Source organism: Besnoitia besnoiti, chromosome IX (genome assembly GCF_002563875.1).
Source record: "Besnoitia besnoiti strain Bb-Ger1 chromosome IX, whole genome shotgun sequence".
Taxonomy (NCBI): Eukaryota; Apicomplexa; class Conoidasida; order Eucoccidiorida; family Sarcocystidae; genus Besnoitia; species Besnoitia besnoiti.
Window position 1 is genome coordinate 1,528,920 of NC_042364.1, and position 26,274 is coordinate 1,555,193.

The 26,274-nt window shown below is 53.9% G+C and overlaps 4 protein-coding genes across 4 annotated transcripts; 1 reads left to right on the forward strand and 3 right to left on the reverse strand.

The window, feature by feature from the left end:
- Window positions 1-283: 283 nt before the first annotated feature.
- On the reverse strand, window positions 284-5,554 carry BESB_013910 (DnAK-TPR; the record flags this gene model as incomplete). The annotated part of the gene is made up of 11 exons (XM_029360121.1): window positions 284-409; window positions 604-676; window positions 877-1,114; window positions 1,259-1,709; window positions 1,969-2,256; window positions 2,520-2,654; window positions 3,016-3,117; window positions 3,570-4,094; window positions 4,403-4,549; window positions 4,819-4,876; window positions 5,376-5,554. 11 exons carry the CDS (start codon window positions 5,552-5,554, stop codon window positions 284-286), a joined length of 2,322 nt encoding a protein of 773 aa, XP_029216788.1.
- Window positions 5,555-8,058: 2,504 nt separating this feature from the next.
- BESB_013920 (DnAK-TPR) lies at window positions 8,059-14,901 on the reverse strand (the record flags this gene model as incomplete). Its single annotated transcript, XM_029360122.1, has 12 exons — window positions 8,059-8,094; window positions 8,453-8,506; window positions 8,712-8,784; window positions 9,158-9,395; window positions 9,726-10,176; window positions 10,736-11,041; window positions 11,296-11,430; window positions 11,911-12,012; window positions 12,447-12,986; window positions 13,439-13,582; window positions 13,995-14,052; window positions 14,735-14,901. 12 exons carry the CDS (start codon window positions 14,899-14,901, stop codon window positions 8,059-8,061), a joined length of 2,304 nt encoding a protein of 767 aa, XP_029216789.1.
- A 2,366-nt stretch (window positions 14,902-17,267) lies between these two features.
- BESB_013930 (uncharacterized protein) lies at window positions 17,268-18,089 on the reverse strand (the record flags this gene model as incomplete). Its single annotated transcript, XM_029360123.1, has 2 exons — window positions 17,268-17,484; window positions 18,028-18,089. The coding sequence occupies 2 exons, from the start codon at window positions 18,087-18,089 to the stop codon at window positions 17,268-17,270; spliced, it is 279 nt and encodes a 92-aa protein (XP_029216790.1).
- A 3,704-nt stretch (window positions 18,090-21,793) lies between these two features.
- On the forward strand, window positions 21,794-25,065 carry BESB_013940 (uncharacterized protein; the record flags this gene model as incomplete). Its single annotated transcript, XM_029360124.1, has 3 exons — window positions 21,794-22,525; window positions 22,762-22,878; window positions 23,146-25,065. The coding sequence occupies 3 exons, from the start codon at window positions 21,794-21,796 to the stop codon at window positions 25,063-25,065; spliced, it is 2,769 nt and encodes a 922-aa protein (XP_029216791.1).
- Window positions 25,066-26,274: the final 1,209 nt, after the last annotated feature.

Genomic DNA, 26,274 nt, shown 5'->3' on the forward strand with positions numbered 1-26,274 from the left:
ATTGATTCACAGGCTGCTATGGGCCTGCTGCCGCATTGCTATTTCTGCCGCCAGCTGTAAAAAAGTACGAATCGAATAGGAAGCGCTGGCTGATGCGTCATTATCTTACAGACAAATGTCTTCCACTCGTGGTTGAGATGTGCTAATATCATGAAGAGGACGCACCCAGCGTGCACACCATTCACTAACGTTTGATGCAGCGGCGTTATTCGCTACTCTGTGGCCTCTCATCCTTGCGCTCACCAGGACAGCCACGTCTAACCCTTTACTCGCCGGTAGTCACTTAGAGGGTACCACGTGTCATCCCGTGGGTTCTGCGAGGACATGCTTCTGTGGGGGCGTGAGGAAAGCTTACAGCGTTGCCTGCCTTGCTCCCGGGTACAACAGCTAGACCTGCTTCTACGTCCGCCTGTGAGCACCGTGCACAACACAGGCGTCCAGATACGGGGACGCTGAATACAGTTTGGCTAAGACAATCACATCGAAGTAGCTCGTTTACTCTCCCGCCTGTGAGCACCGTGCACAACACAGACGTCCAGAGACAGGGACGCTGAATACAGTTTGGCTAAGACAATCACATCGAAGTAGCTCGTTTACTCTCACCTTGGCCTTGGTGAACTCGTTCATGATCATGTGAATCGTGGCGCGATGGAACAGAGCATCGACACTCCGTGAGCTGCACGATAAAATAAAACACAGTCGCCAGCGTGTCACTTCACCTGCCGCTGCGCAGCAACACGGGTATCCTCCCCCTTCCAACAAGCTGCCCCTGCTTTGTCTAGAGGCAAGCATGTTTCGACTCCATCCTCCCGTCCTCGTGCTGATCGCCTACAGGACAAGGGCGGCGTCGCGTGTCAGTAGACAAAACACTCTTACTCGATAGCAAGAGCCTTGTTGCAATTGTCCAGCGCCTCCTTTAGCAGACCCAAGCGGTAATCCACCGCGCGATCCTCCGCGGCCTCTGCAGTCTGCGCTTTGGACAACTGAATGTAGTTCTGCAGTTGAATTTCGGTCACTGCCGTTCTGTCAATGTCACTGGCACTTCGGATGTTAAAATTAGACAGGTAGTCGAGACTTCGACCCGCCAGGTAAACTGACAGGTTGGTTTGACCACCTACAGGGGAAGTAGCAGACGTACTATCTTTTCAAATATATCCGGAGGATTGGTAAACGGAACGGCCGCGAACAGGCTCTGAAGCAATCTGCCTGCGACACCTATGGGCTCGAAGACTACCGCAGTCAACCGGACATTACGTACCTGCTAATAACCTTGCTGCCTCTTTGGTGTCGTGCTTGGCGCGTTTCACCAAAATGTCATTGGGAAGTTCTGCCCGGCTGTCATGGTCAAGCTGAGCGACAACTATATCCATCAGCTTTCTGGGATCACTTCTGTTTCGCCCCATCCTGGCGGTCCTCTCTGACTCGATTGCTTCAAAGAGTTTTGGCTCGGAATTCATGAAGTAGGAGCGAAAAGCGTTATACTCTTTCCTCACTTTCTCCAACGGGACGTCTTGCAGAGAAGCTGCAGAGGCATGGGCTTCGTTTATCAACTTCTCGGTGTGCGCCGCATTCTGCACCAAATGTATTTTCGTGGTGGCTACCGCCTGGTGCATTTGGAACACGTACGACTCCAGAGCTGCAAGAACGAAGCGTCTCTCCAACTCACGGGCCTCAATCTCCTTGATGCTAGCATCCATTGCGGTCATTGTCTGTAAGGAACGTATTCACAGCAGCAGATCCCCGAGTATGGGGTTTACAGTATTCTGGCACTTACGCCATAACCCGCTACGATCACTCGAGGACAGCAGCCGTCTGGGCACTGACGAAGCCACACGCGACGCTCGGACGAATAGAAAACTGATTATGCCGAGATGTGAGTGCGCTAAGCACACGTCGCTGTGAATGACAGAGACTTCTTCGTACGAGGAAACATGCTGCCCGTGTCTTTTCTTCCCTCCTCACACTCACCAGCAGTTTATCGTTCGAGTACGGGGGATTCTCGTCAACCAGATTCTCGACATATTTCTTGTTTGCCGCCCAGTACGCAGCTCCTAACGCAGCCCCTGCTCCCCCATCTACGACCCAACGAATCCTCTCCAATTGGGCGTTCTGATCCTCGCAATGCATTGCTTTGGCAATCGTAGATCGCATCCAACTCGTCCTAGCGAGGGAATTGAAGACCTCGACAACTGCGACATTCGTGCCAGCGAGCCCTGCCTTAACCAGTGTATCACCAAGGAGAGATTTCAGCTGCGCCTGAACACAGATCCATGCTTGCAAGCCAGCCTTCTTTGGTCACTGTCACTGCACCATCCCATCGCTTCCCCACCAGTAAAATGCATCCTCGCCTCCTTTGAGGCGAAACCACAACATCCATCTTAACACGTGAGAGCTTCAGAGCGGCATTCACATGTTTGATCCACTGAATATGGTGTTACACGATCGTAGCCGCTACACCCCGGCAGGAAGTGATGCCGTAACCACCTGCGTCTACGGGTAAAACGTATAAGCACGCTTACCTGGAGCGGCGCACACAGCTGAGTGAAATGTTCCCTCGATAGTTCGAATCGTACGTCGGCATGCTCGACGACGAAGTTGACGAGATCGATCGAAGCATGCTCTACGTCGCAGAGGGTACGTATTGCCTTGGTGCACTACAACCAACATCCAAAGCATCACGGTAAGAATCGCTGTCGCTTGATTTCCTTGCGGCAGCAGCCTCCACAGCTTCGAAGCTTTGCTTCGACTGGAGCTGCCGGGACCACTCCGAAAAAGCTGAACACGAATGAAGCCGTTTCTTACCCACCAATGCGACCGTTCTGGCGAAAGGTGGCATACTTGCGCTTGTGGCAAATCGTGATTGACGCCCTGCCTGAGCAACATTCCCGGACAATGCCTTGCCGGATTCTGCCTCGCATAAGCCGCAATCACGTTCGACTGTGATACTCGAGAACGAGAAGTGGCAATTACAGTAGTCAACCGGACGCATGAGAGTGCTACAGGCAGGCTGCTCACCGCCAGAGACATTCGCCAGCAATGCGCTGAATTGTCCCGAATATCTTCGTGGTACTTCTTCTTGATATAGTGTCTTAATTTATTGGACAATACATTGACGACCTGTGGAAATGGGGTTGTACCACCACCATCAGCACACGCTTTGGTGTGAGTGAAGCCGTAAGACTACCCGCGCGCATCAAATAACTTGTCGCATGGCTCGGAATAATTTGTCGCACGGCTCGACCCGCACTACTATTGCATGTAGTCGTCACGCTGCGCAGCAGGTGGACCACTCGTCAACGCTACCCAAATGTTCCGCCCTGATCCATGCCTCATCGCTTTCCCTCTCCTGCGTTAGTGCTACAGACGCCTTGATGGTCGGGTTCGCGCACCCACCAACACCTACAAACTCGACCACTCCCCGGCTTTTTTCTACCTATGATTGCCAAGTGCGACACGAAATATCACTACGAACGACATGGCGCGCGCCGCACCCACATCATGATCACAGAATACGACTGTATCCGGATCTGCAAGAGGGAATGCCTACGGAAGGCTTCTTGCGCCCTTACGTCTACAAAGCCGAAGTCACCAGCGGTTGCGGTCGCCAGAAGTTTAACGGAGATCTGCTTCTGTGGCTGGTGTACAACTGCGGGGTCGCCCTCTCCGTCTGCTTTCCTGAGTTCAATTACTGCCATTGAGGTCTCTGAGAAGCCGAAGTCCAATAATGCAACGTGCACCACTCCTGCCTGCGTCAGAGAGAGCCCGGGTGAGGACTGCAGTCGAAGAAGAGCTTCGTATTCAGATGGAAGTTTCTCGCAGCACCACCAGTTGACGAGCGCTGAGATTCTGGAGAGCATTGGCAATGGCATTTTGGCCACACCTTCAGCAGCTGTCAAAATCTGCAGGTCTTTCGGCGAGAGGGAAGATGGGACAACCAATACTCCTGCATGGGGTAGACGAGGATGTTGTGCCATATGGCGCACCAAGTCATAGCCCGACAGGTCCTGGTGCTCTTTTGCGCATGAACTGCCAAGGTGCAGCCCCACCTCCAGAAGACGACCCACAAACCCTCCAACAACTACCGGTAATGGAATCTGCAGGAAAATGCCGGAGATATGGATGAAAGTGTACATGGAACCCAACTCGAAATTACGCTCGACGCTACGGTTATACGGGAGAACTTCGATCACTACATTGTCAAAATGTACTCCTGGATGCTGTACCAACATGATACGCATGAGCAAATCTGAAGCTTGGACCACGTGCCGTCCTTGTGACAGATACAATACACACAGACATCTTGCTAGCACTGCCATCCCGTCGCACTATACCAACATACCGCCATCCCGTCGCACTATACCAACATACCCGCGTTGACACAAGGAGACGTTCGTATTCTCACCTTTAGCTTCTGATTGTCAAAGTCCATATGGAAGAACAGCTCCCCATGACTGTGTAACCCCACTTCAACGGCGGGGCAGAAAGGTAGGCGCGACTCCAGAGTCTTAACCTGGTGTGTACTGTGTATGGGGATCCACATCGGCAGCCGCTGAACAGTGACAAACACGAAAGCGCGAGGAAAGGAACTATCTCAGCACCAGTACCGACGTTGGACATCGCGGTTTTGCCGAAGTGCTTGAACATCGAAAACTACACTCACTGCCCTAATGATGCTGGGGCCACTTGGACTTTCCGCCACCATCCGGCACCTGCGGCCGGTATGCCCTTGTTGGATCACATCAAGCCAGCGCTCGTCACCATTTTCAAGAAAAGGCACTCTCTCACTGACTTGCATCGGTTCTGGCGTGACGGACGTACCATGATTGTATCGCTGGAATTAGCGTTGACTCTCGCTTCCGCTTCTTCGCCAAATAGTCTGCAGGCCATTACCCGTATCAAAAAACTAACGTAAACTTTCCACGCTCCGTACAACGAGAGAGTCTGTTTACGAACTTCCAGTAAACGAGCGCGGAAAACAGCTACACTTGCAAAATAAGTAGTGTAGTACAGAGTGACGGATCCTCCGCTTCCACCGCAAGAAACGGTGGGCGCGTTCCAGGAGGGCTGTACATGTTGCGTGAACGAGTACGGCGCTGTTCTCAATGTTCCACGTCACACATACCACATGATACACAGCGGAGGAGACCTCCTCTAATGGATGGGTGGGGTTTGGAGTGTTGCGTTCTTACGCCGGTAGCAGGGCCTGTATCGCGGTCGGAAGGAAGCCATGGCGGCACCATCCTCGCCACCGGACACAGAACACAGAATCACTCTTGGCCGGATGATATGCTGTCGTTGCATGAAATAGAGCCTGGAGTGATCCCGTACCATGCTTGGCTGGGAGGTTAGTGCGGACACCGGACGCGGCTGCTTACCGAACTCTTCCAGCGTAGGACATAGACGACGGCATGAAATGCACTCGCACGGCCCTGCTTAGACCCCCGTGATTGACCGACTTCTCCGCGTCTTCACGCGTGCCTGTGGCGACGGAACTCATCTGAGCACCCAGCTCCAGACCAAGGAGCACGTCGCCACCTTTGGGAAGAACCGCCATGACTCTGGCCGCCGAACACCGCGTCGTGCTACACGCCTGTGATAGAACTTGTGGAGCCTCTTCGAGAAAATCCGACAGCTACAGCCCACGCCCGTTGCTGGCGAGGAGTAACCCCAAGGCCACACAAATGAAGGGGGACTCTTCCGCACGACCACGCTCGTAACGAGGCAGGAGGAATAGATCTGATGCCCGCACGTAGCGCCCTCATCTAACACAGGGGTAAAGTCACCTGGTAAAGAGACCCCTCAGCAAGGTTGATGTGCTCTTTTTCACCTGATTAAGGCAGACTCGAAGTCGTTACCGACTTCTCTGACGAAGTTCCTGAACCGGAATCAGCTCACAGCGAAAGAGCATGGAGTTAGAGCGCAAAGCTGATGCTCCTTTGCCTCGTTCCTGCATTTCACTCTGTGTAGATAGATGAAACGAATTCCGCAGCAGCTTCTGAATCTAATGCAGAATGGGTCCGGCTGACAAAGTTAGCTAATGCGGAAACAGCACCAGTGGATGGCAGGGCCCGATCCCGTGGCCACTGGTTCCTACAAGGGGTGACCGGCTAGCGACGGGGGTTCGCCGACGGGCGTGGGCCCAGCTTGTCACCGGCGTGGCTGTACCCAGCCGCGTGAAGTCCGCACCAACACCATTCCGGCGTTACATCAGGAGGCAACAAAGTCACGTGCTGTTGAATTCCTCAAGTTGACACTCCGCGTAAATACCTTTCAAGAGTATGCGACGATATAGTTGCCGCACGGGCAGGAAGGGGTTTAACTCGTTGGAAGTCGGAGAAGCCAGCAAAATGTCCGCGATATCATCGCAGAAAACTCGCACACCAGTTTGCCGAATGTGTCTATCGCTAACGCCTACCCTCGTGTGACTGCAGAAGTCTTTCGAGAAAGTTGGCCTCGAGAGTACGCCTGCTAAAACGACACAGGGTTCCACCGAAGCATGGTAGATGACAAACAGGCTGGTACCCTAACAGGACAAAGCGTGATGCCCTCTTGTCAGCCAACCAGTTCGCCAACGCAGTTGGCTGGCAGGTGAAGCAAGTAACGACACGGGGGTACGTGGTTGACAGCAGGATGGCCGGCGAAGCTCGTCCGCAGGTGTTCAACGCGTTGGACTACAGAGGATCTACCTCTCATATGTATGCAGTTGACCATAGGTGGATGGAGACGCAGATCACCCGTTACGACCTGTTCTCCATCGACAGATGGATGCAACGCAACCGTTCCTTTGTGGAAGGGGCGACGGGGAGAGGTTGCTTGTGGTCGACGAGTGCCTCGTGTGCCCCATGCGAAGATTCACTTATAAAAAGAGACATTAAATTCTCTTCGTACGACTCTGATGGCGCTTTGCACGCGAGGCTCTCCTGCCACATCGGGCACAACAAAACTATCCTGGGGAGCACGGGTATGAATCGTTAGAACTCGGGGACGGGGGGGGCTGAATATGTGTACGACAGCCAAAGTGCACCATATATCCTACCCGTGAGCCTGATCGTTTCGATGCAACCACTCGCTCCATTTAAATGCCACCAGGGCGCGCGCCTGGTCGTACTTCTGCTGGCGACGCGAGTGTGGCAAGCGCGACGTGCTTCTGCCCATCCCGTATAATAAGTCTACATCAAATGGGGGAATACACAACTTCATGCTGGCTAGATGAGCAGCCGCTTTCTACGCCTTTCGTATCTACGCTGGTGATAATAATCTGCTAAACTGCAGCCGCAGGTGCCACTCCGACACTCCAGCATAAACGAAATGGGGCCACAGAAGTCCAGCGCCCAAGTGGCGAATAGCTGAGTCACGCAGCTCCGTAGCCACTCTTTTTCACCACAACCTTGCGTCACACCTCGTCCACTCAACAGTTGGCAGAAGCACCTGAAGCCACATCCCCCGTCGGATCGGACTGCAGCCGCCCAGAATGCACACTCGCACGAAAGAGGGGCAAGCAACTCCTGAGCGACCATAATTCACAAACACTCACAGAAACATATCACATGCGTATGTACGAAGAGCGCAGCCACCTCCCAACCCGAAGGCGCCTCTAGCGAGCCGCTCAAAAGATGCATAAACCAACAATAGATGCAACAGTTCCTCCCATGGCTGCGAAACTGGCCACCACCCTCCCGTTCCTGGTGTTGAGGTGGCTATGCGACCAGAAAAAACAGCGCCACATACTCATGTCTGCTATTCTTTGTGGGAGCACGACAGAATCAGATGAGAACAGCCGACAGCTGCACCCATCATGGGATGACACGGAACGGAGCCTTGGTAAAGTGATTGAAGAAGGCGGTTTCGTGCCCGACGTCTTGTATCACGCTGTGCACTTGATGGCAGTGCCGGCCGCTCGCGGTGTGTTTATTTTCATCGACGGAGAATCGACAGCGCGCAGGCCTATAGAATATTTACCCGGCCGCACCGTTTTAATTGTCGGCCCATCTCTAGGCCAGTCCACGGGATCGGATCGACGCTTCTCGGCGAAAATACATTTCATCGGCACATCCATGCTTATGGGCGGATGCGAAGCTTGATCTCTTCTTGGATCTGACACGGGAAAAGGAGCGGAAGTTTATCTTTGGGCATCCATTACATGAAAGTAACATGTGACGAACACCATGGCTGGAACCGGCGCTCGGAACAAAACATGTCTCCGCTTAAAAATATTCTCAATCAAAACCCACATCGCAGAATGCACTCGTGAGAGCGATACCAGCGGTCTTGTCTCCTGGCCCGGTCTTACAACGACAACCGGTGTAGAAAAAACTATCAACGGAAAAGGTACGTACGGCCCATATGAACATGAAAGAATCTGCTTCTACCTGACCTTGAAGATAATGTCCGCTCCGTGGGGGAGCATTCAAGCGACACCTTGGCTATCGACACCATTCAGACAGGTGCCTACCTTTTTCAAGTGGCGGTCAGCCGGCGCTAGAAGTTCACCAGACTTCGCATCTTCCTGATGGCCAGCGCACGCATATTCATGAAGCATCCTACATCCGAAAAGTCACGAATCGTTTGCTCATCTCGAATAAAGATCTTTAAGAGGAAGCTGAGGTTCACCCACGACGCGTTACAGCGCCACTCGAAAAAGCGAGAGTACCACTCCATTTGCCCTGCCCTCCCAGCTCCGCTACGACAGTACAGCTCAATACTTATCTTACCGAAGCCTCTCTATAATCACCCAACTGTAGGTGTGCCCTTGCACGATACAAGTAGGCCTTTTCGCGTTTCGTGCTGTGACAGAAATCGCATGCACGCAGGATCGGCCCGCACAGTGCTCGGTACACGAAGTCGCAGGTGGATACTGAGCATTATGGCACATGCAGGCGGACAAGCTGCCTGACCGGGTACACACAACGGAAGAACACGCGATGGTATAAACCCTCACATCCGAAGACTCTCCTATCTGGCAGCCAAACGAAGTATCGTTCAGCGACCGCCGTAAGACACGAACACGCAGAAAGCTCGTAATACGCAGCGAAACCTGTCTTCCGCTGACGTCGCGCAGAAAATGAGCAAAGCCTCTATCGCAGCGAAGCATGACAAACAGCTCCGGCAGCGCGCTGCCTCCAAACCCTGTCTTTACATATCTGCCCATGCGCCTTACTCCAACTCCAGTGCCTTCGTACAGTTCTCTACTGCGTCACGAAGCAACTGTTCCCGCGCATCAATCGCTCCGTCCTCGTCCGCCTGAAAGCATTCCGACTTGGCTAGTTGGACATAAATTGAAGCTTTGAGCGCTGATATCTCCTTGACATCATCATCTTTTAGATCGCTGGTCTTCACCCGATCGAGAAAGGTCAGACCTCGCTTTAACAGATAGCCGCTCAACTCAAACTGCCCTCCTGCACGAAGACGACCATGACAAGTCAGACATTGGGCATTCGCCCTGCTCTGCTAAATAAAGCATCAGCGTCGAAAAAAGCGCGTCAAGAGCCAAAACACGGGGCCGGAGCTGGTTGTGTGCTGTGAAGTCAGTCCGAATTACACCTGCCATCCTGGGTGCACGAGGAAAACACCGAAATTGGTTATTGGATGCCTAACGGAATACTGTCCCTGCACACGAGCGAACTTATGGCGTAATTAGACGTCTATATGAAAAAGCGGTGAAGCTGCAGAAAGCATCATTTCATGCGGTCAACCACACGATTAAGCTAAATGTCTCAAACCAGTACCTTCGATGAAGTTCAGTGCTTCTCGATAGTCTTGGTGTGCCCGCCTGACACAAAGCGTGTTGCTCAACCTCTTCGCAGCATCTCCTTCAAGCTGGTTTAGAACGTGAATCATGTCACGTTTATCTTGCTTCCCACCTTCTTCGCCTTCCCCTGTTGCCTTTCTTTCCACGATGTTATAGACTCGCGAGTAAGTTCTCTCAAAAAACGACCGAACCCGGTCGTAGATTTTTTTCACCTCCTCATACGGTTCAGTGCTGATATTCGCTAAGAATGCATCCGCGTCCTGGAGCAACTTGCTGCTCTCTTCGTCACGTTCAGTTTCATCCCGCTTCGGGCTGTCCACTACCGCACGCAGCTCATGCACGTACAGCTGTAGCTTCGCTTTCATTGCCCGCCGCCTAAGTTCCTTTGCCTCTATCTCAATCATTTCATCTCTGAGCGCTCGCATCTCCTTAGAACAAGCCACACGGTAAACAGCAACGTCGCATCACTTGCCGCTGCGCATATAATATGCCTGCATGTGCTAGCCGCGATGCCGCCAGTGTGACTCCATTGATCACTTCATGCAACGTAAAATCGTTCCTGAATACGCCAACGATAAATATACCAATCACTCCAAGCAGGTGTGGGAGTGTTTTTCGGCATGATGCAGGCGAAGTTCGGGGACAGGAAATTACGACGAAACCATTTCCCCGTAGTTGAAGCATTCGCTACAGGTGTTTCAGGCCGGCGAATGCGGCATTGTCTTCCCACGGGCCTGCTCACCTCCAGGCAACGCACCCCGTAGTGTTCGAATTTCGCGCGGTACCCACAGTCGACCGGTGGCGGAAGGTGTACCCCCACACACCTTGAATAGTGTTGGAGCACACGACCCAGGAAGCACTTACATCTAGCCGCACCGTGCTCGTGCAAAGTACATACGCGCTTGTACGATGTGAAAGCAGTAGACTTTTAACCGATTCAGAAGCATCCAGAGACTTGTCGCCATTGACATAATATTATCCGCTCACCCGCAGGTCATCGTCGTCATACGGCCCTAGTTGAGTGTTATTGACAAGAGAGGCAACGTATTTCTTTCCTGCACAGAAATATCCGGCGCCGATTGCGGCTGCTGCGGAAGTGTCAATAGTCCGCCGAACCTTGCAGTTGCTCTGGGGGTCGACTCCATCATGCGAACCAAAAAACCGTTCAATAAGATCCGTAAGCCATGGCATTCGAGCAGCGCCGGATACACCAGTGAGGTCGACAGCCACGATATTCTTTGCGTCAATGCCTGCGCTGTAGATCACTCTTTCAAAAAATTTCTTGAACCGCTCCTGTCAGCAAACGCGAAGTTAGACACACGCAAGCTGTGAGAAAAAAGTCGCTCACCACATTATGTGAGCCTCGCACCACGGCTGCTACAGACAGCGTCGAACTAAACGACGCTACGTGAACTGAAACCCGTATCACCCATTGCCTGGAGATACGGCGACGGATGTGACGCCACCGGTGCAGTATACCGTCAGGTGCGGTTTTGGGTAGCGTCACCGATTGTCGTGCATGACCTTGCGATACACCCACAGCTTACTTTCAGTGGCTCGCAGAGACCTTCAAAATGTTTGAGGGTGCAATCCATTCGGAGGTCGGTATTTTCAAGAATGAAGTTTTCCATGTCGATGACAGTCTCTGGCAGGTCGTTGAGCTCCCGGATGGCTCGAATACACTGAGAACGACAGATTGCAGCACGACACCCATAGACCGTTGCGAGCGCGGCCGTCTGGTAGTGAATGTTTGACCAGCTCAAAGAAACTATACCATATTTATCTTTGCAGTATTCCCTGCTGTGTCCTGAAACAGAGGGAAGTGGCGGTGCAAAGCCATAGTGTGTCGTTTGTAACGTGGAGAGCGACTCTTCATTCGCCGTTCCCAGCTTTGGACGGAGGTGTAGTTCAACCAAAGAAGAATGTATCAGTGATTATACAGCAATCAACTCCCTGATACAGCAGGATCAGCGGTGGACTAGGCGACCTGAGAGCCATTGGCACCATGTTATGCAAGTACCCAATCTCTTGCCTACTTTCACATCATCATAAAGCTGGATTCGCATGCCCAAAGCCTTCGCCTGGCACATGCCTCCAGTCATGTGGACAGGCTTGAAAATTTTCTTCATGCCCTCGCACCACCGTAACGACGACACGCTTACCGCGAGGTGCAGTCTCCAGCACTTCTTACTGTGAGACCGTATTTGCGCATTGTACTTTTTCTCCACATGCGCCGCAACATGCGTCGCAACAGCCCGGATGACCTGTGGGACAACAGCACTCTCCACACCTACTGTACTGTCCATCACAGGCCAGTCTCAAAAGCACATCGCACCCCTATCTATTGCTCCCACTCCTGGGGTGAGCCGCTTACCCGCTGGCTCAGCAAATGACTCCCACTCACGAAGGATGTCTAATACGTTGTACTACGCCTCCGCTGCCCTGACTGCCGCTCTGCAGACTTGCGCAGCTCGAATCTACCAGCCATGCTTCAGAAAACCCACGTTATATGTTAGCGCGTGCTAGCTTTGCTGCCGGCCTTTCGGAGAGCCTTCCACTGCAGTTTGTGTTCAACATCGAAAATGCGCTGCCTCCCGTATTTTGAGTGAACGGAGTCACTCGGGCCCGAACAAAAGCAGACTTCTGATTTTTAGCATACCGAAGGAATCGAGCTAGTGTTGTTCAATGCATCTATTACCTCTACAAAACCCAAAGCACGGTCGACGTCGTTAGAGAGGACTTTCAAAAGCACTTCTTTCTGCGGCTGATGTTTTGCCTCCTCAGGTGCAGACTTGGATAACTCTACGACAGCCATGCTTGTCTCCGCAAACCCAATGTCGATAACCGCAAGCCGAACTGCCTGGTCGTCTTGAGCTCCAGTATCAAGCCTTTTTTGAAGATCAACGAGTTTATGGTATTCTTGGGGCAGCTTCTCGCACGCCCAGAAGTTGACTATCGCGTCAATGCGGCGTAACATGGTGACGGTTAGGCCTGCCATTTTAGCCGATACTTCCGCTTCTCTGATCGCCCTGGCATCCACTGAGGACGGGAGGACTATAGCTGCCATCTCGGGTGGGCGGATGATGCCATCGGCTGCATCACGACTGAATATACGGAGACTTCGGCTGAAGCCTCTAACCAACGGTAAGATCTCGTTCTCAGCTGAAGTGCTGCGCGCCGTATTCCCTTTCTCGAGTAGATGCTCCAAGAAAAACCCAATCGCTAGCGGCAGCGGGACCTGCGGAGACAACCCACAAAACAAAGTTGGCTTCCACACGCCGTCAACACCGTGGAGGCGGAGCTGGAAAGCCTCAGAGACTACTCATGCACGTCGTTGTACTACAGATAGCGACGATCGCTGCCCCAGAGAAAAGCAGGGCATCCAGCAAAAAGTATGCTACACGCCAGACCACACACGCCGTAAAAATTTATATTCGACCACCGATCACACGCATACAGGCCCTAAAAACAGACTGTGCAGCCCATGGGTCGACATGGGGTGACAACACGTACGCATCGTCTGCCCAGTGGTAGCTGATTGGTACCCTTCAGGACGAATGACAGGTGGGCCATATTTAACAAAACCTTCGCACATTCAGGGAGCCACAGCAAACGGCTGCGGCCAAAGGAAGAACGCCTCCACATGCACGGCGTGCAACATGAGCCCGAGTTATCCAGCGGCACGCTTACGTGCGTCTCCTTGTCACCAAAGGCCACTCTGAAGAGCACCTTTCCCTGGTCAATAGTCACGTGAGGGTAGGGACAGAAAGCAACCCGGTCTTCCAGCTCGCGAGCCGTTCGAACGTCATGGACCCCGAGCCACATGGGGATATTCTGGAAGGTCGAAGAGACAGAAGAAAATGATGGAACCATATATCTGCTGAAGAAGATTTTGAAGCAGGAAATATCGTTACTGTCACTGTGTATTCACCAAGCTATCGCTAGACTCCCATGTACAGAGCAAAAAAGCTACTGTCTGCCGCTCCGGCTGTGGCACCCGTCACGAGGTACAGAACGTCCTAGCCACCGCAGGACTGTCACTTCAAAATAATAAAACATAACCCACCAGCCAGACCATCCACTCACTACGCCAGGTTTCCTCTCTGCAGACGCAGTGTCCGCGTTGTATTGTTACGGCACGTTCGATCGCAGACGAGGGTATGCGGCACAAATGTGAATACTGATGTACATCGTCGACCATTTTCCAAGCCTCCGGAGCCACGGATTCACGATGACAGCACCTTACCATCACCAGGTTCTTTGGCTCGTAGTTCACTCTAGCTTCTGCCTCTGCGCCGTAAGTTCTGGTAACAGACATGTTGCACAGGACCAGTCATCCCACGCTTCATGGGCGAACCTAGCTTTGCAAAGGCCCTGCTTCAACATGTTTTTCGCAACCATCCGACGATGCTGTAAGCAATATAAAACCCTACAAATACGTGGCAGTGGCCCCACACGTGAACCCGAGAGGAGAGGACCTCTTCAGCGCTCTATTCAAAGAGGAATATTAAAAAAGAGAAGACCGAACGCGTCTCCACAGATGAAATTACTGTCTGGCAAACACAATCGACTGCATCGGAGAGCTCTCAGGATCGCCACCACACCGGTAAGGCTACCTCCTCAAGCCACCACGAAGACGCCGAATTACAGTTATACGGATAGGCGTCAGCCTGCGGATGCCAAAAGTGGCAGTGTTGACCTTTTCTTGGCACTCATTCATCCAGAGATTAGCGTTCCTTCTACACAGAGAGCAACGGAAACGAGAGCTGTCTCTTCATCCGCCCGTCCCTCGTGCTCACATGCAGTATGCACAGTTTTGGGTTACCGCGGAGGCGAGCGCAGAAAACAAAGTATCAACAAAATGGATGCATAGAAGTAAGCATCCATCTGAGTGCCTAATGGTCGTATAGCACCGAGCCTGGGCGCGATCTACCAGCTGTCGCCGTTCCTTACTCTCCTTTCTCCGTCCCTTTGCCTTTTGCTTACAGTATCTTATCATCGAACGAGATACACGACGGAACGTACGCCTTCTTGATCCCTGAATTCGTCTCTGCGCTGTGGGTCTCATCAAAATTTGCAAGCGCCCCGCACGCAAAGACGCTCAAATGAGCGCCAAGGTCGATACCCATCACGGCTTTCGAGTCATCGACCATGGTGGCCGAATGAGCTGGGCTGCCAGAGAGCGCCATCGTGGAACGCCTTCACCGAAACCCCAGATTGTGAGCCTTCTGCAGTGCTTGACACTCCCTTAAGAGAAAGGAGGAGCGGCGGCTATGTTCTGAACGGTATGTGCCTGGTAACAGTAAATAAACATCGCTTCCCAGACTTTGGGTTGAGGCTCGATGACTGTGATGCCTGTAGGGAACACAGAAGAGATCAACCTTCTTTTCAGATATAGGCGAGTGTTTCGTACTTAATGCAGAATGCGACACAATCAAGTAAAGCTGCTACTACGCACATCTGTACTCATAAAGATTCCTGGGCAGCGGGTTAACTTTTGACACCAAGCGACGCATTACAGTCTGGCTCGTTGGGGGGGGGTCATCCAACAAGTCCATGCCAGCCCAGTCGGTGGAGCGCGGCGCGCTGCCGTGGAAGTCGATTTTTTGACAGCTAGCTCACATGCACCGTCGTGGTTGGATCACACTCTCCTGTTCGTTGCTGTTGCTGTTGCTCCGGAGGTAAACGCATTAACGTGATGGTGGCCTGAGGCGCAGGGGGGGGGTAGGAGGACCCCCGTACGGGAAAGGCACCGCAGCCTTCGGATTGGTGTGGCGCGTTCCCCCCCTCTGCGTGCTTGCCGTGGAAACAATCGTTTGCGTTTTGCTCTCGTCTTTTTGTTCGTTCTTCGCCAGCATTGTGGACTCTTTTCTCTTCTTTCTGACCAGACGAGTACACGTTCCAGTTGATTCGACCAGTAAAACACATGCCTAGACGCGTGTCTGCTGCTGGAAGAATCTTACTGGCGCTTTACAGAAAATGCAGGCGAGGGACCAAAATAGTTTGATCAAAAGCATGAATGTAGCCTGCACTACTTAGTACAGAAAAGTTTTGTCATTTAGGTAGCAGGCAGCGTGGTACTCTGGATTATCAATTTGACCATATGTTGTCTCAATGGCCCTCATGAATCAGCTTTGTATGGTGGGTGTGACTCGTACAACTGGTCGTGGGAAGTCTTTGGGAAGTGCGCATGGATTAGAAGAGGGCGCGCAAGCTGCGTTCATCGCTGAAGCGGCCCCGGATGGTGGTTGTTCCAGCACACTGTACACATATAAATATGTGGGACCGAATGGTCATGTGATGGCGGGGAACGGATCGACCCTTTGGTCGACCCGTATCACTATAGCTTCGCTTGGTCCCGGCTTTCCGGTGTGTGTCTGACACACTGTTGTTAGCACGGGTGAACAGAACAGGACACAGCGCGAACCCACCGCACAGTTTGAGCGCACACCTCATTCTGGCAGCGTTCGGCCCGCACAACCCCCCGAGAGAGAGGATGCGTGGATTGACACATGGACGCAGGCCTTGCAGAAATCGGGTCGACCCCGAATGAAGGACAATAGTTGCTTGTGGGGTGTCACTGCCAATAATAGGACCATTTTGTTGTTACGCGTCCTGATCCATCCTCTGACTACATATCTAGCCACAAAATAATGTATCGACACGCTGGTATTCGAAGCTCCAATTTCGGAAAGAGGAAAGCTAGTGAGAGCCCTCACACTATCTACGGTCGCGTGGCGGCTCGCTCCAGGAAGTCCCGATCGGGTTTATCTTTCGACGCATACAAAGCGTACGACAGAATTGTTCAACCGAAGATGACGGCATTTCAGAGCTCATGTCTTATTCGAGCTTCTGCGTACCTACACTGGAGTAACGCTTACTCATGCTACGCGTCCAGTTTTGTTGAATGCAGCGGCCGGTTGCTCGCCGCTCAGGTCCCTGAAACAGACTGAGCGATGTATCTGTCGCAATTCCCTTGTATTGGGGGACCTGAGTATAGGATTCTGCACACTCCGGTTAGATCCGGAAGGACTGAGCGAAGGATAGGCGATCTTCGAAATCTTCTCTTCTTTGTTTCTGTTGAAAGGATCGGTGACCCAGAGGACGGTGAACCCATCGGCCACTTGTTCGGCGCACCGTGTTGCTGCGTCTGCGCACGTATTTGCAACCCAAAAGACCTCACCTATTCCCACATACCGTTATTTTATCCCTCTTCGTAGCACGCAGTCGGATTTCCATGGCCCGCTGAAGGTGCTCGTCCCCTGCATTCATGCGCAGCTCGCCGGGGATATTTTTATTCGACGTTGTTCTATCACAGACCGGGAAGCGAATCGCACGCCGCGCTTTGGCCATGAAATCAAGAAACGCAGTAAGGAAACTGCACTGCTCACGCATGCCCCGTCAATGTGCATGCCACCAGCACACGTTTCATGGAGGGAGATACAGTTCGAACCTCTACAAAAAACCTCAGGGCAAGCCACACCCGGGAAGGACCTTGGCTCGAAGGTTCATACGTGGGTTATGCGCTAGACGTGCGTTGCTGGAGAGTCGGTTCGCCAGCCACGTTCAGGTCAGCCACGTTCAGGTCAGCCACGTTCGGGTCAGCCACGTTCGGGTCAGCCACGTTCGGGTCAGCCACGTTCGGGTCAGCCACGTTCGGGTCAGCCACGTTCGGGTGAGCATCATACTCGAGACTGCTTAATACGAAAACATCTGCGCTACCCCAATACACGCTGCTGAGTACCGGAAAAGCTCAGACTTCCACTTCCGTTACACAATGCCTCTGTAAACGAACACCCGCTAAGAACATGCTACTCGTGCACCGGCGCCGGTCGTACAGCCCTGCCAAAAGAATGCTCTCCGTGGCATGGCATCTGAGCGCGTGTTATGGCGAGCACCTTCCGTCCACCCCGTCCAATGTGATGACGAGGAGCTTCTCCGACGCGAAACCTGAAAACTTGTCTGCCGCTTCTGAGCAATATAATCCGGTACTTCATAAAGTAAAGCGGCCGCCAAAGCGGGTGGTGCCGGCTAAACTCTACCGTATACCCCCATCTGGAGCAATTGAACCAAGAAACTGAACACCGACACGCCAGGAACTCGTAACTGACGAGAAGCACGCTCGCGACCCGTGGCTGTGGATGACGCACTCCCGACCTCGATACAGCTCACTTATACGGAAGGAGCGCTCACTCCGATTTTCTCAGCAGTTCTAACCGAGGCGACATCGCAGTTATCAGCACACCGCGGTGCTTGCACTTGCCGATGTAATAGCATACCCTAGTTCTGGTGTAGCAGCAACCCTGGGAGACCCAGCTTTCAAGCTGCTTTGACCCTTCATGATGCTCACTCCTACGGTATTGTCGCAGTAAACAATTCAACAACTGATCTTGCGGTGGGATTGGGTTCCAGCCGAGCCGTGCATCTCTCTTGAGGACATCTGCACGCCAAAAATGACCGCGCAACTTTTCCCATATGCTGGGAGAGCCGTGACGTAGTGGGGGCAGGAGCCATCCGCTTCAGATGTTGCGGGGGAGAAACGGAGGCAGACGGCCGGTGCAGCTGGCTGGGGTCGGTCCAAACACATCGGTATCGAGTTGCTCACCGGCCACTTGCCATACGCGCGCTACACAACGAGAGGGACAAAGAAGGGTGGCAGCGAAATCCAGACACTGAGGTGGGAAGTGGAAATTAGCTTGTTAGACAAATTTTGTCTGATGAATTTGTTCCTAGTGTGGCAGTGGGGTGAGGAGAGTGAACTGTTCTCCGCTTTTGACAGTGCCTCAGCGTTTGAGAGGCATGCCACGTGAGCTATGTTGCAGTACGGGGATGCTGCGGTCAGGCCACTGGTCGGTGAAGTTACTAGACTCTTGCGAGGTGCTCCCGCTTACACGTGTATAACATCGAACGTTGTATTGTTTGAGTGCTTCAAAGGATCATCTGAGGAGCGCGTCATCTGCTGTAACTACGAAGCCTACGCGCGCCTTGTTCGCTTCGTTAAGTTGGAATACGGCGGAAGAAGTCCTTTCAATAGTTACTGGGCGATATAACTTTAGCGGAGCAACCACGCTGTGAGCGCTTCTTCACTTTTAGAGAGACATTTTTGGCTTTTGCGGGGTACCAGTCAACTCCGAAGACGAACAGCATATCTACGACGAACTAGGGCGTCGCCTTCAAGGGTGGACCGTGATGTCAGCGAGACGGAACAAGCCACCAGTCTGCGGCCAAGGTGAAGCCATGCGTTTCACCACGTCGTCGTACGGTGCATGTTTCAATACTATATGAACTCACGAGCTTTCGATGGCGTTGGGTATCGCTTTCTGTACATACGCCAGCAGATTAGGAGCCCGCCCAGAGAGTGGGTTCGCACACCGTGTGCCCCGCATGCGACAGCGATCCTCGTCAGTCTCGAGCCCCGTGCTGAAAAAGTGTTTTCTTCTAAGAAGCGACGTTTATTTTCGTGAATCAGATATCCGGGTCTGGAGGCCTTGGTGACGTGCGGCAGACTGTTTTGTCGCGTGCTGCAGCGGGGAGTGACGTTTTTTATCGATTGCCGGAGCCGCTGGATCTAGCGGCGTCACACGCTGCCGAGGGGGCGGCTGTGGTCCTAACGACAGTAAGCTGGCGACGAACAGTTTGAAGCGTGCCGCAAACAGCGGTTAGTGCAGTGATTCTGCAGGTGCGTGCGCTTCCGAAATTGCTGAGCTTTCCAGAGTTAACGCCAACCAGCGCACTGGAACCATAGTTAGTGGAACAACATCGCTGCTGGGACGCCGAACACGTGTGATCCTCTGGCAGGTCTAAGGCCCGCTGCAAGCCTCGAGGGAAGGAAGCAGGCGCAAGACCACCCCAGACGTTGGAAGACGTTGTGCGTCCTCCCGTGATGTCCGTCTTCTTGCGTACTTTCTCTTGCAAGGGTGGGAAGATGAGTTGTCGGTAAATAGCTGTTCAATTTACGCAGCCTTGCTGTAACCCGAACTACAAGGTGGGCGCCATTCGAAATTGCTGTGATACACCACGATCATGGAAGTGCCGGGTCGCGGTTCTGCGACGAGACACGGCTACCATAAGGACAGCGCAGTAGACCGTGTGTCCTATCCGTGTCGCGTGTGCATCGCGGCGGAACAGCAAAGCCAGCATGTGCGACGTTTGCTCTCCACTGGCGTGAGTCAGGTTATCGCACTGTCGCGTCACCCCTCTGAGTGCTAAGAACGCGGATGGCAATTTTGTTGAGCTTCGTTCTCAAAATTGCTAGCGGTAGAGGCTGTCCGAATAACTTATGAGGGGATCATTCGTCAGTAAATGTGTGAATGGGCCAAAAGCGCTGTAGATGCCAAATGCAAGGTAACAGCGCCGTTTCGTGACGCCTCCAGTCGGAGACCCTGTTTACATCAGCGACTCTCTCAGTGACGTTTTCCGATTTAGGCGGAAGCGGATAAACGGCTTACGCGGGAAGGTGCAAGAGTGCGTACGTCAGCTGGCGGCTGCTTGTTTCTTTTTGCACGCTCTGGCGGCGACGTGCGCCGTCCAGTCAAGGGGGACGCGAGGTCTTTTGGCGCTGTGCGGGGACACGTGAATAGGTGGATGCTTAGAGGTAGGTGGTCGGGGTATCAGTGCGTCTGTTTGGGGTTTCGTTTGCGGGAGAGCTGCAGCGACGGGACTCCTGTCAGAACTGTGCGTGGGGTGACCGGAATTACCTCACGCCACCGATGCCTTTTCAGTCGCTGGTGTTGTTTGTGTCTATAGCTGCGTTCAGAAGTCTGTGTTGATTGGCGCGGCATGACTGTGTACAGCCAGCGCACACGTGTCCCCTTCACGCACAGGCGGCCTATATTTCATGTGCTCGATTAACTTTACCCCAATAGGGTGGGGCGTAACGCTGCGTCACCGGGGCAGGAGCTTGTGGCAGGGCGAGTTGCTTCTTGATGTGCAGACCTATCCTCTTGCCCTCCTCAGTTCCCACATTTGTGCGGGAAAAGGATACGGGTGCGCACCCACTCTGGCACCCTGCATGGGCAGCGTTTCTTGACAGGAACGGGAGGACGCCGCACCTGCCCACGCGCGTGCGGGGGCTGTTAGTACGGAAGCTGGCAGGCAGTGCTGGACGGTGGGCGGACGTTGTACTTGCCGCGACGTGTTTGGAAGTTGTCCGGAGTAAGGATGCCAGACGCTGAAACGGGCCCCGCGTCTTGGCCAGCTTTGGGCTGGTCCTCGGTGACTAGCTCATCAGTGCGCCTGAAAGACGACAAAAACCGTACCAGGCCTGAAGCAACAATAACTGCGGGAAAGCACATCACGCAGTCCTTGAAAAAACACGCGTGCCGGATTCGGACTTCTGTCTCGAGTGTGGCAACCATCGCCACGGCACGTGTTCCATGGCCAATATCCCGCGTCAGCGGGGGACAAAAGCGCGATGGAACGAGGTGCAGAAAGGGAGGACCGGGATCGGTGGAAGGAGGGCCGGATATATCAAAAGACTGTAGCTCAGTTCGTTCGACGTCATCATCGTCGTGTTTCTCAGGCACGCCTCGCCACGAGCCGTGCGTCGGTGGTACGGCAGGGCTGTTGAGAGGGACCCGCTGTGGGTACGGGGAAGGTCGCTTGCGTAGTAGGCCCTTGCGGAGGCCTGAGGAAAGAAACGTCCGGCGCGATTTGAGTTGCAGCAATAGTGGAACTGATGAGTACAAGCAATCATGCGTTCTTCGTAGACTAGCGGTATCTCGCGCCTCAGAGGCCAGAGAGGGGGCGCGGGGCCGGAGCTCTGAAAGTTTCGGAAGCACGCCGAGCCTAGTATCAAGCTCGTGTCACAACGACAGAGCTTCTGGGCTTCGCATTCGCACCCTTTCGGCTCGGCTCCGAAAGCATGCGGGGAAGCTTCCAGCCATGGCACTTCGCAGACTGGACAGACCGCCTGCAAAGCAGACAGCAGATGGCTCCTGGGCGTCACCGTTAGCCGGCCTGCTGCATTTCAGGAAAGCTGCCTCATCGGGCTTCAGTGCAGCACGCGGGGCGACCGCGCAGGACTCCTCCATTAGTACGAAGTGCATGTCACAAGGAAGGTCACTGGACATGCAAAAGTGCCACGTGTTCCATTCCGTCTCTTCCGGAGAAGCTGCACGTGCCCGTGGCTCGGACACGACAGCGTCATTTGGTGCCACCCAGTGGGGTGTCACCCCGTTGCGAGGGGCATCAGGGTGCGCTTGGAAGAAGACCGGTAGCCAAACCTTTGTCGAGGGCAGCGTCAGTTCCAGAAAAGCCCCGCGTGATGGGGCAGATATCAAGAAGCGGGGAGATCGTGGGCACTATTCAGCTTATGACGGCCCCCGCAAGCGTGAGCTCCCTGAAGCTGCGCCGAGCGATAAAGTTTGGCTGCGCTGCTCGAGAAACGACTGCGACAGTGTGTCAGGGAGCGGTGATGAAGGCAGGGGAAGCTCAGCAGGAGCCATCCGATCTGACGGCAGTTCACCAGTGGCAACGGCAACAGGTGGGGTAGGATACGTTGGTTCCATTCGTGCAGCAGCATCAGAACATCTATCGCTTCTAACGAAATGCCCTCCCTTGTGGCCAGCACTGCTGCGACTGACCAGCAAGCCTCGACAAGACGAGAAGGTCGTATGCCGAGAGCTACAAGTGTTAACTCTACTAAGGCAGGCGGCTAGCAGCATGACCAAAGACGTTGAAGAGCTTCCTCCACTGTGCCGCGCTCACATTCACGTTGCCCACTTTATGGAGGACGACGTGCTGGTAGCTCTGGCCCAACATCCTCTCCAGGATGAGGTAGGTGGCCATGACAAGAAGATAACATAAAGACGCTCACGGAAGTTGGTACGAGGGAGGAACCGTGCAGACCTTCTATTTGTGCTCACACGTTCGAGTGTATGTTGTAGCTCGTGCCACTGACGCTTTACAGCCTCCGTTTGCATTGGCGTTACTACACCTGCGCTCTACCAGTTTACGTCGTTTGCGGGCTGTTCCACTGGCGCCTACGTTGGCCCACACTCTTGTCCACGCAGGCACTGCATCTGAAATGGCGAGGCATAGCGACGCGTCCGCTGTTAGTCCATGCGAGCTTGGAGATAACCAATGATGACGTTTGCGGATCGGTAGCTGGCCGCGGAGCGTCTCTCAAGGTACGATACGAGAGCAGAAAGGCTCATGGTGAAGTGAAGTGGACAACTGCGTTGCTGAGTCCATGCATAGACAGCTATGCCACATGCCCTGTAACGGGGCAGGAAAAGCGATTGTTACGAGCTGGGTAACGTCGAGCCCTTCAGGCCCTCGTGCTACGGAGGACAAAGCTGCGCACCCGTGCGGAAGGCTTCTTGATGCGTGCGTTTCGCTCGACACGCTCAACTTATCTGTGTGTAGTGCGGCGGGGGTGGACTGTCATCATTCAGGTGTACGACATTGCTCTCGCGGTCACAGGCTCATTTGCAGCCTTGCGGTTGAAATGCGCAGAAGGATGGATCACTGCAGAATGCGTTGACATGTCCGCCTGGCAAGGCTGTTGCCAGTGTCGCCGTCGCAACTTCTGTCACATGTGGACCCGGGAAATAGAGTGGGAGCGGAGGGACGAAGAATGCTGCAAACCGTTGTGGGGGAGCAGGATTCGTGCGTCTCGGGGACCAAGACGAGTCCCCCATACTACAGTAGCGGCGAAATCGTGTCATAGAAAGCAACCACCTGGAGCAGCCGACGCCGTTGACGTGGCTCGTCGGGAAGCATCTGGTCGCCGGAACGACGCCACACGTAAAAGCGGGCCGCGGGCCATGTTAACAGCTGTTGGGGTAGACTTCGAGGGAAGCGTCGAAGCCGATGAGGAAGACCGTACAGAGAAGGAGTGTGGACGACAGCTGCTGGTTGGTGCGCAAAGGAGGACACACAGAAAAGCCGTAGGCAGCTTTTTGAGGCTCAGATCAGGAACCAGAAAAAGTTTGAGTGTCAGCAGCGATAGTGAAACCGCACGCAACAGAAGATCTCGAACTCTCCCCGACGGGCACGGGCACGAGAAGCCCGAAACGGTTGGCCGCGTGAGAGATAACTGGGATGACGGCAGTCCCCAAAAGTTTCGCCAGACAAGCGAAGACGAGGAAAGAGAATGCAGCGAAACAGCCGCATCGTCGCGGAGACTCGTTTCACAGCTTCTCGGATGCGGGGCCGCATGCTCTGTGGCCTTGGGTGTTCCAACGGGGGGGCGGTTGAGCGGATGCCGTATTTTCAACCGTCGCCGGCGATCCGTATCCACTGTCAGACGGAGAGAATCATCCAACCCTGTCCAGGCCATCAGAGTCAAAGAGCGGAAGTGCAGTTCGTCGTCCATTAGAAGTGAGACAGCCAGCGAGAGAGGATGCGTTGCGGGATTCGCTCGGAAAGGCCGGCGTTGTGGCCAACCTCCGACAAGACATAGGGATGCCGGCAGTGTGGGTGTCAGAGACATCCGCCGACTACGCAAAACGTGTGGTCAAAAAGGTGGTCTGCATGGTGCCTGTCGCCTTTTAACTCGGGAAGTGGTTCAGGTTTGGGCGAGAGCGGAGGAAGGCTGGTACCGTACGGACGATGAGGCACGCGTGCAGTTTCCCAATGGGCAGCCTGAATGGTGGAAAGACGCCGGCATCTGGGGTAATTACCGACGTCACAACAGCTCATGCTACTTGCACGACTGTGAGGGCTCCCAGGAAATTACCCTGGGAAACTCTTCGGGCGCGTCCTCCCAGAGCAGCGAACAACAGTGTTGGTGTCATCGCCGATGCTCGCGACTGGTGGAACGATGGTGTCGCGGTCCTACCAAGAGGACATTGAACAGCTGCTCGGCGTTTGATGCGGCGCCTTACAACAGAAGACAAATGTGTAAGCAGGGGCGAATCAGACGCTTTACCTGTGGAAATGAGCCATTGCCTAGTCTCCACGGTGACTCCAGCGGAGAACAGGAGGGGCACGAGATCTCAACTTCTTCGACCACTACGGCTGCTTTAGGCAGAGGACTAATGAGTGATGACGAGGTGCGAGACCTTTCGCGTAGTCAGCAATCCAGCAGTGGTGTTGGCAATCGCTCGAACCACCGATCGCCGGGGAAGATTGGAGTCACGCTACCAGCAGGAAACGCGGGGGGCATTACGCCGTGGTTACCAGCAGTATCGGATGGACTACGAGGAGATCCAGGCGCAAGCGTAAAGGCTTCAACTCTTGGGACGCATCGACAGGGCGAGGAGGCGCCACGTCCGTTCAGACAGAGATGGTTGTTGTACCGTGTCTGTGGGCGCAACACCGTTCCAGTCGGGTGCGTGACTCTGTCGAACTACAGAGTCCCGATTCTATAGCAGTGGAAAACGTTTCCTTACGTAATAACAACATGTAGTGCCGAGCAGTTATCAACAGAATGTTTTGCGGCGCACAAACACATGCATGCCCATTGTGATAAGACAAGTCTTCTGCCAGCGCTGCATCGGTCCCTACCATGGCTTCCAGCACCTCCGTGACGGGGCATTCATATGTATGCATGGGCAATTCGTCTTGCCACTGCACAGCATCGCATGCCGAAATGCGTCGCCGGTTCAGTGTGAGTGTCGGCAGCGACCTGTTTCATCGCAGCTACCGCCGCACGAATGCTTCGAAGTAGATTATCCTGTTGTCCAGACCACTAGGCGCAGTGCACTGTCCTGAGGAATTGCTGTTTGCGATCGATGATGTATGCATGTGTGAATTCAGGGCATCGATCTCCCCGTTCTCGCCGACCATAGGCTTCTTGAACCCTGGACAGGTCGTCCCCATTTTCGATGCGGCATTGGCGGTTAGATTCTGCTGTCGTGATTCCCCTTCCTTTCACAAAGAAAGTGCAGACTCTGGGCGATGTTGCAGTTGCTGCAACAGGCGACAGAGGCGTGGCGCACATGAAAGGATCCGAAGGGGAAAGCTGAGTTTTCAGGCGGCATGTTCTAGACGTCCACGGTCAAGGCTCATAGGCGGTGTCCAGTGGCAACGGGTCTGCGGCGCCGAACAGCCCTACCATTTGGAGTATCGCACTGGTGCTTCGCGATTGGCCGCATTTGGCAGCGTGCTCAGTAGGCACGATAGAGAAAAACATGTGGAAAAGGACGGTCGCAGGAATGCGCCACAATTAGGAGCCGTGCTGCGCGCTGCACAGTGCTTCTCGTTCTACAGTAGGACAAGCACTTCCACGGCACAGGCACTGACGGCAAGTGAGCAGAAAGGAGATGCAAGTGAAAGCGGCACACCGAGCAGCCCCGGCTGTCGCAGCACAGACAGCAGCCTACCAGCTCCTCTGAAGAGATCCACGGAACGAGGCGAGGCCGAGCCTTGCCCCCCCAGGCGTGCTCCCCGTCAGGGGGCCTCGACTATGCGACGAAGCGCAATTCATCTTGAAATGCGAGACACAGATTCCGGGGTGGATGAATCGCCAGAGATGACGGGGAGAAGTTTGGCCTGCCCTCATTCGGAAAAGCGTAGCAGAGAAGGATCGAGTACCCATGTGAGCAGTTGCGTCGGGACAGGAGGGAGTTGCGCCTGCT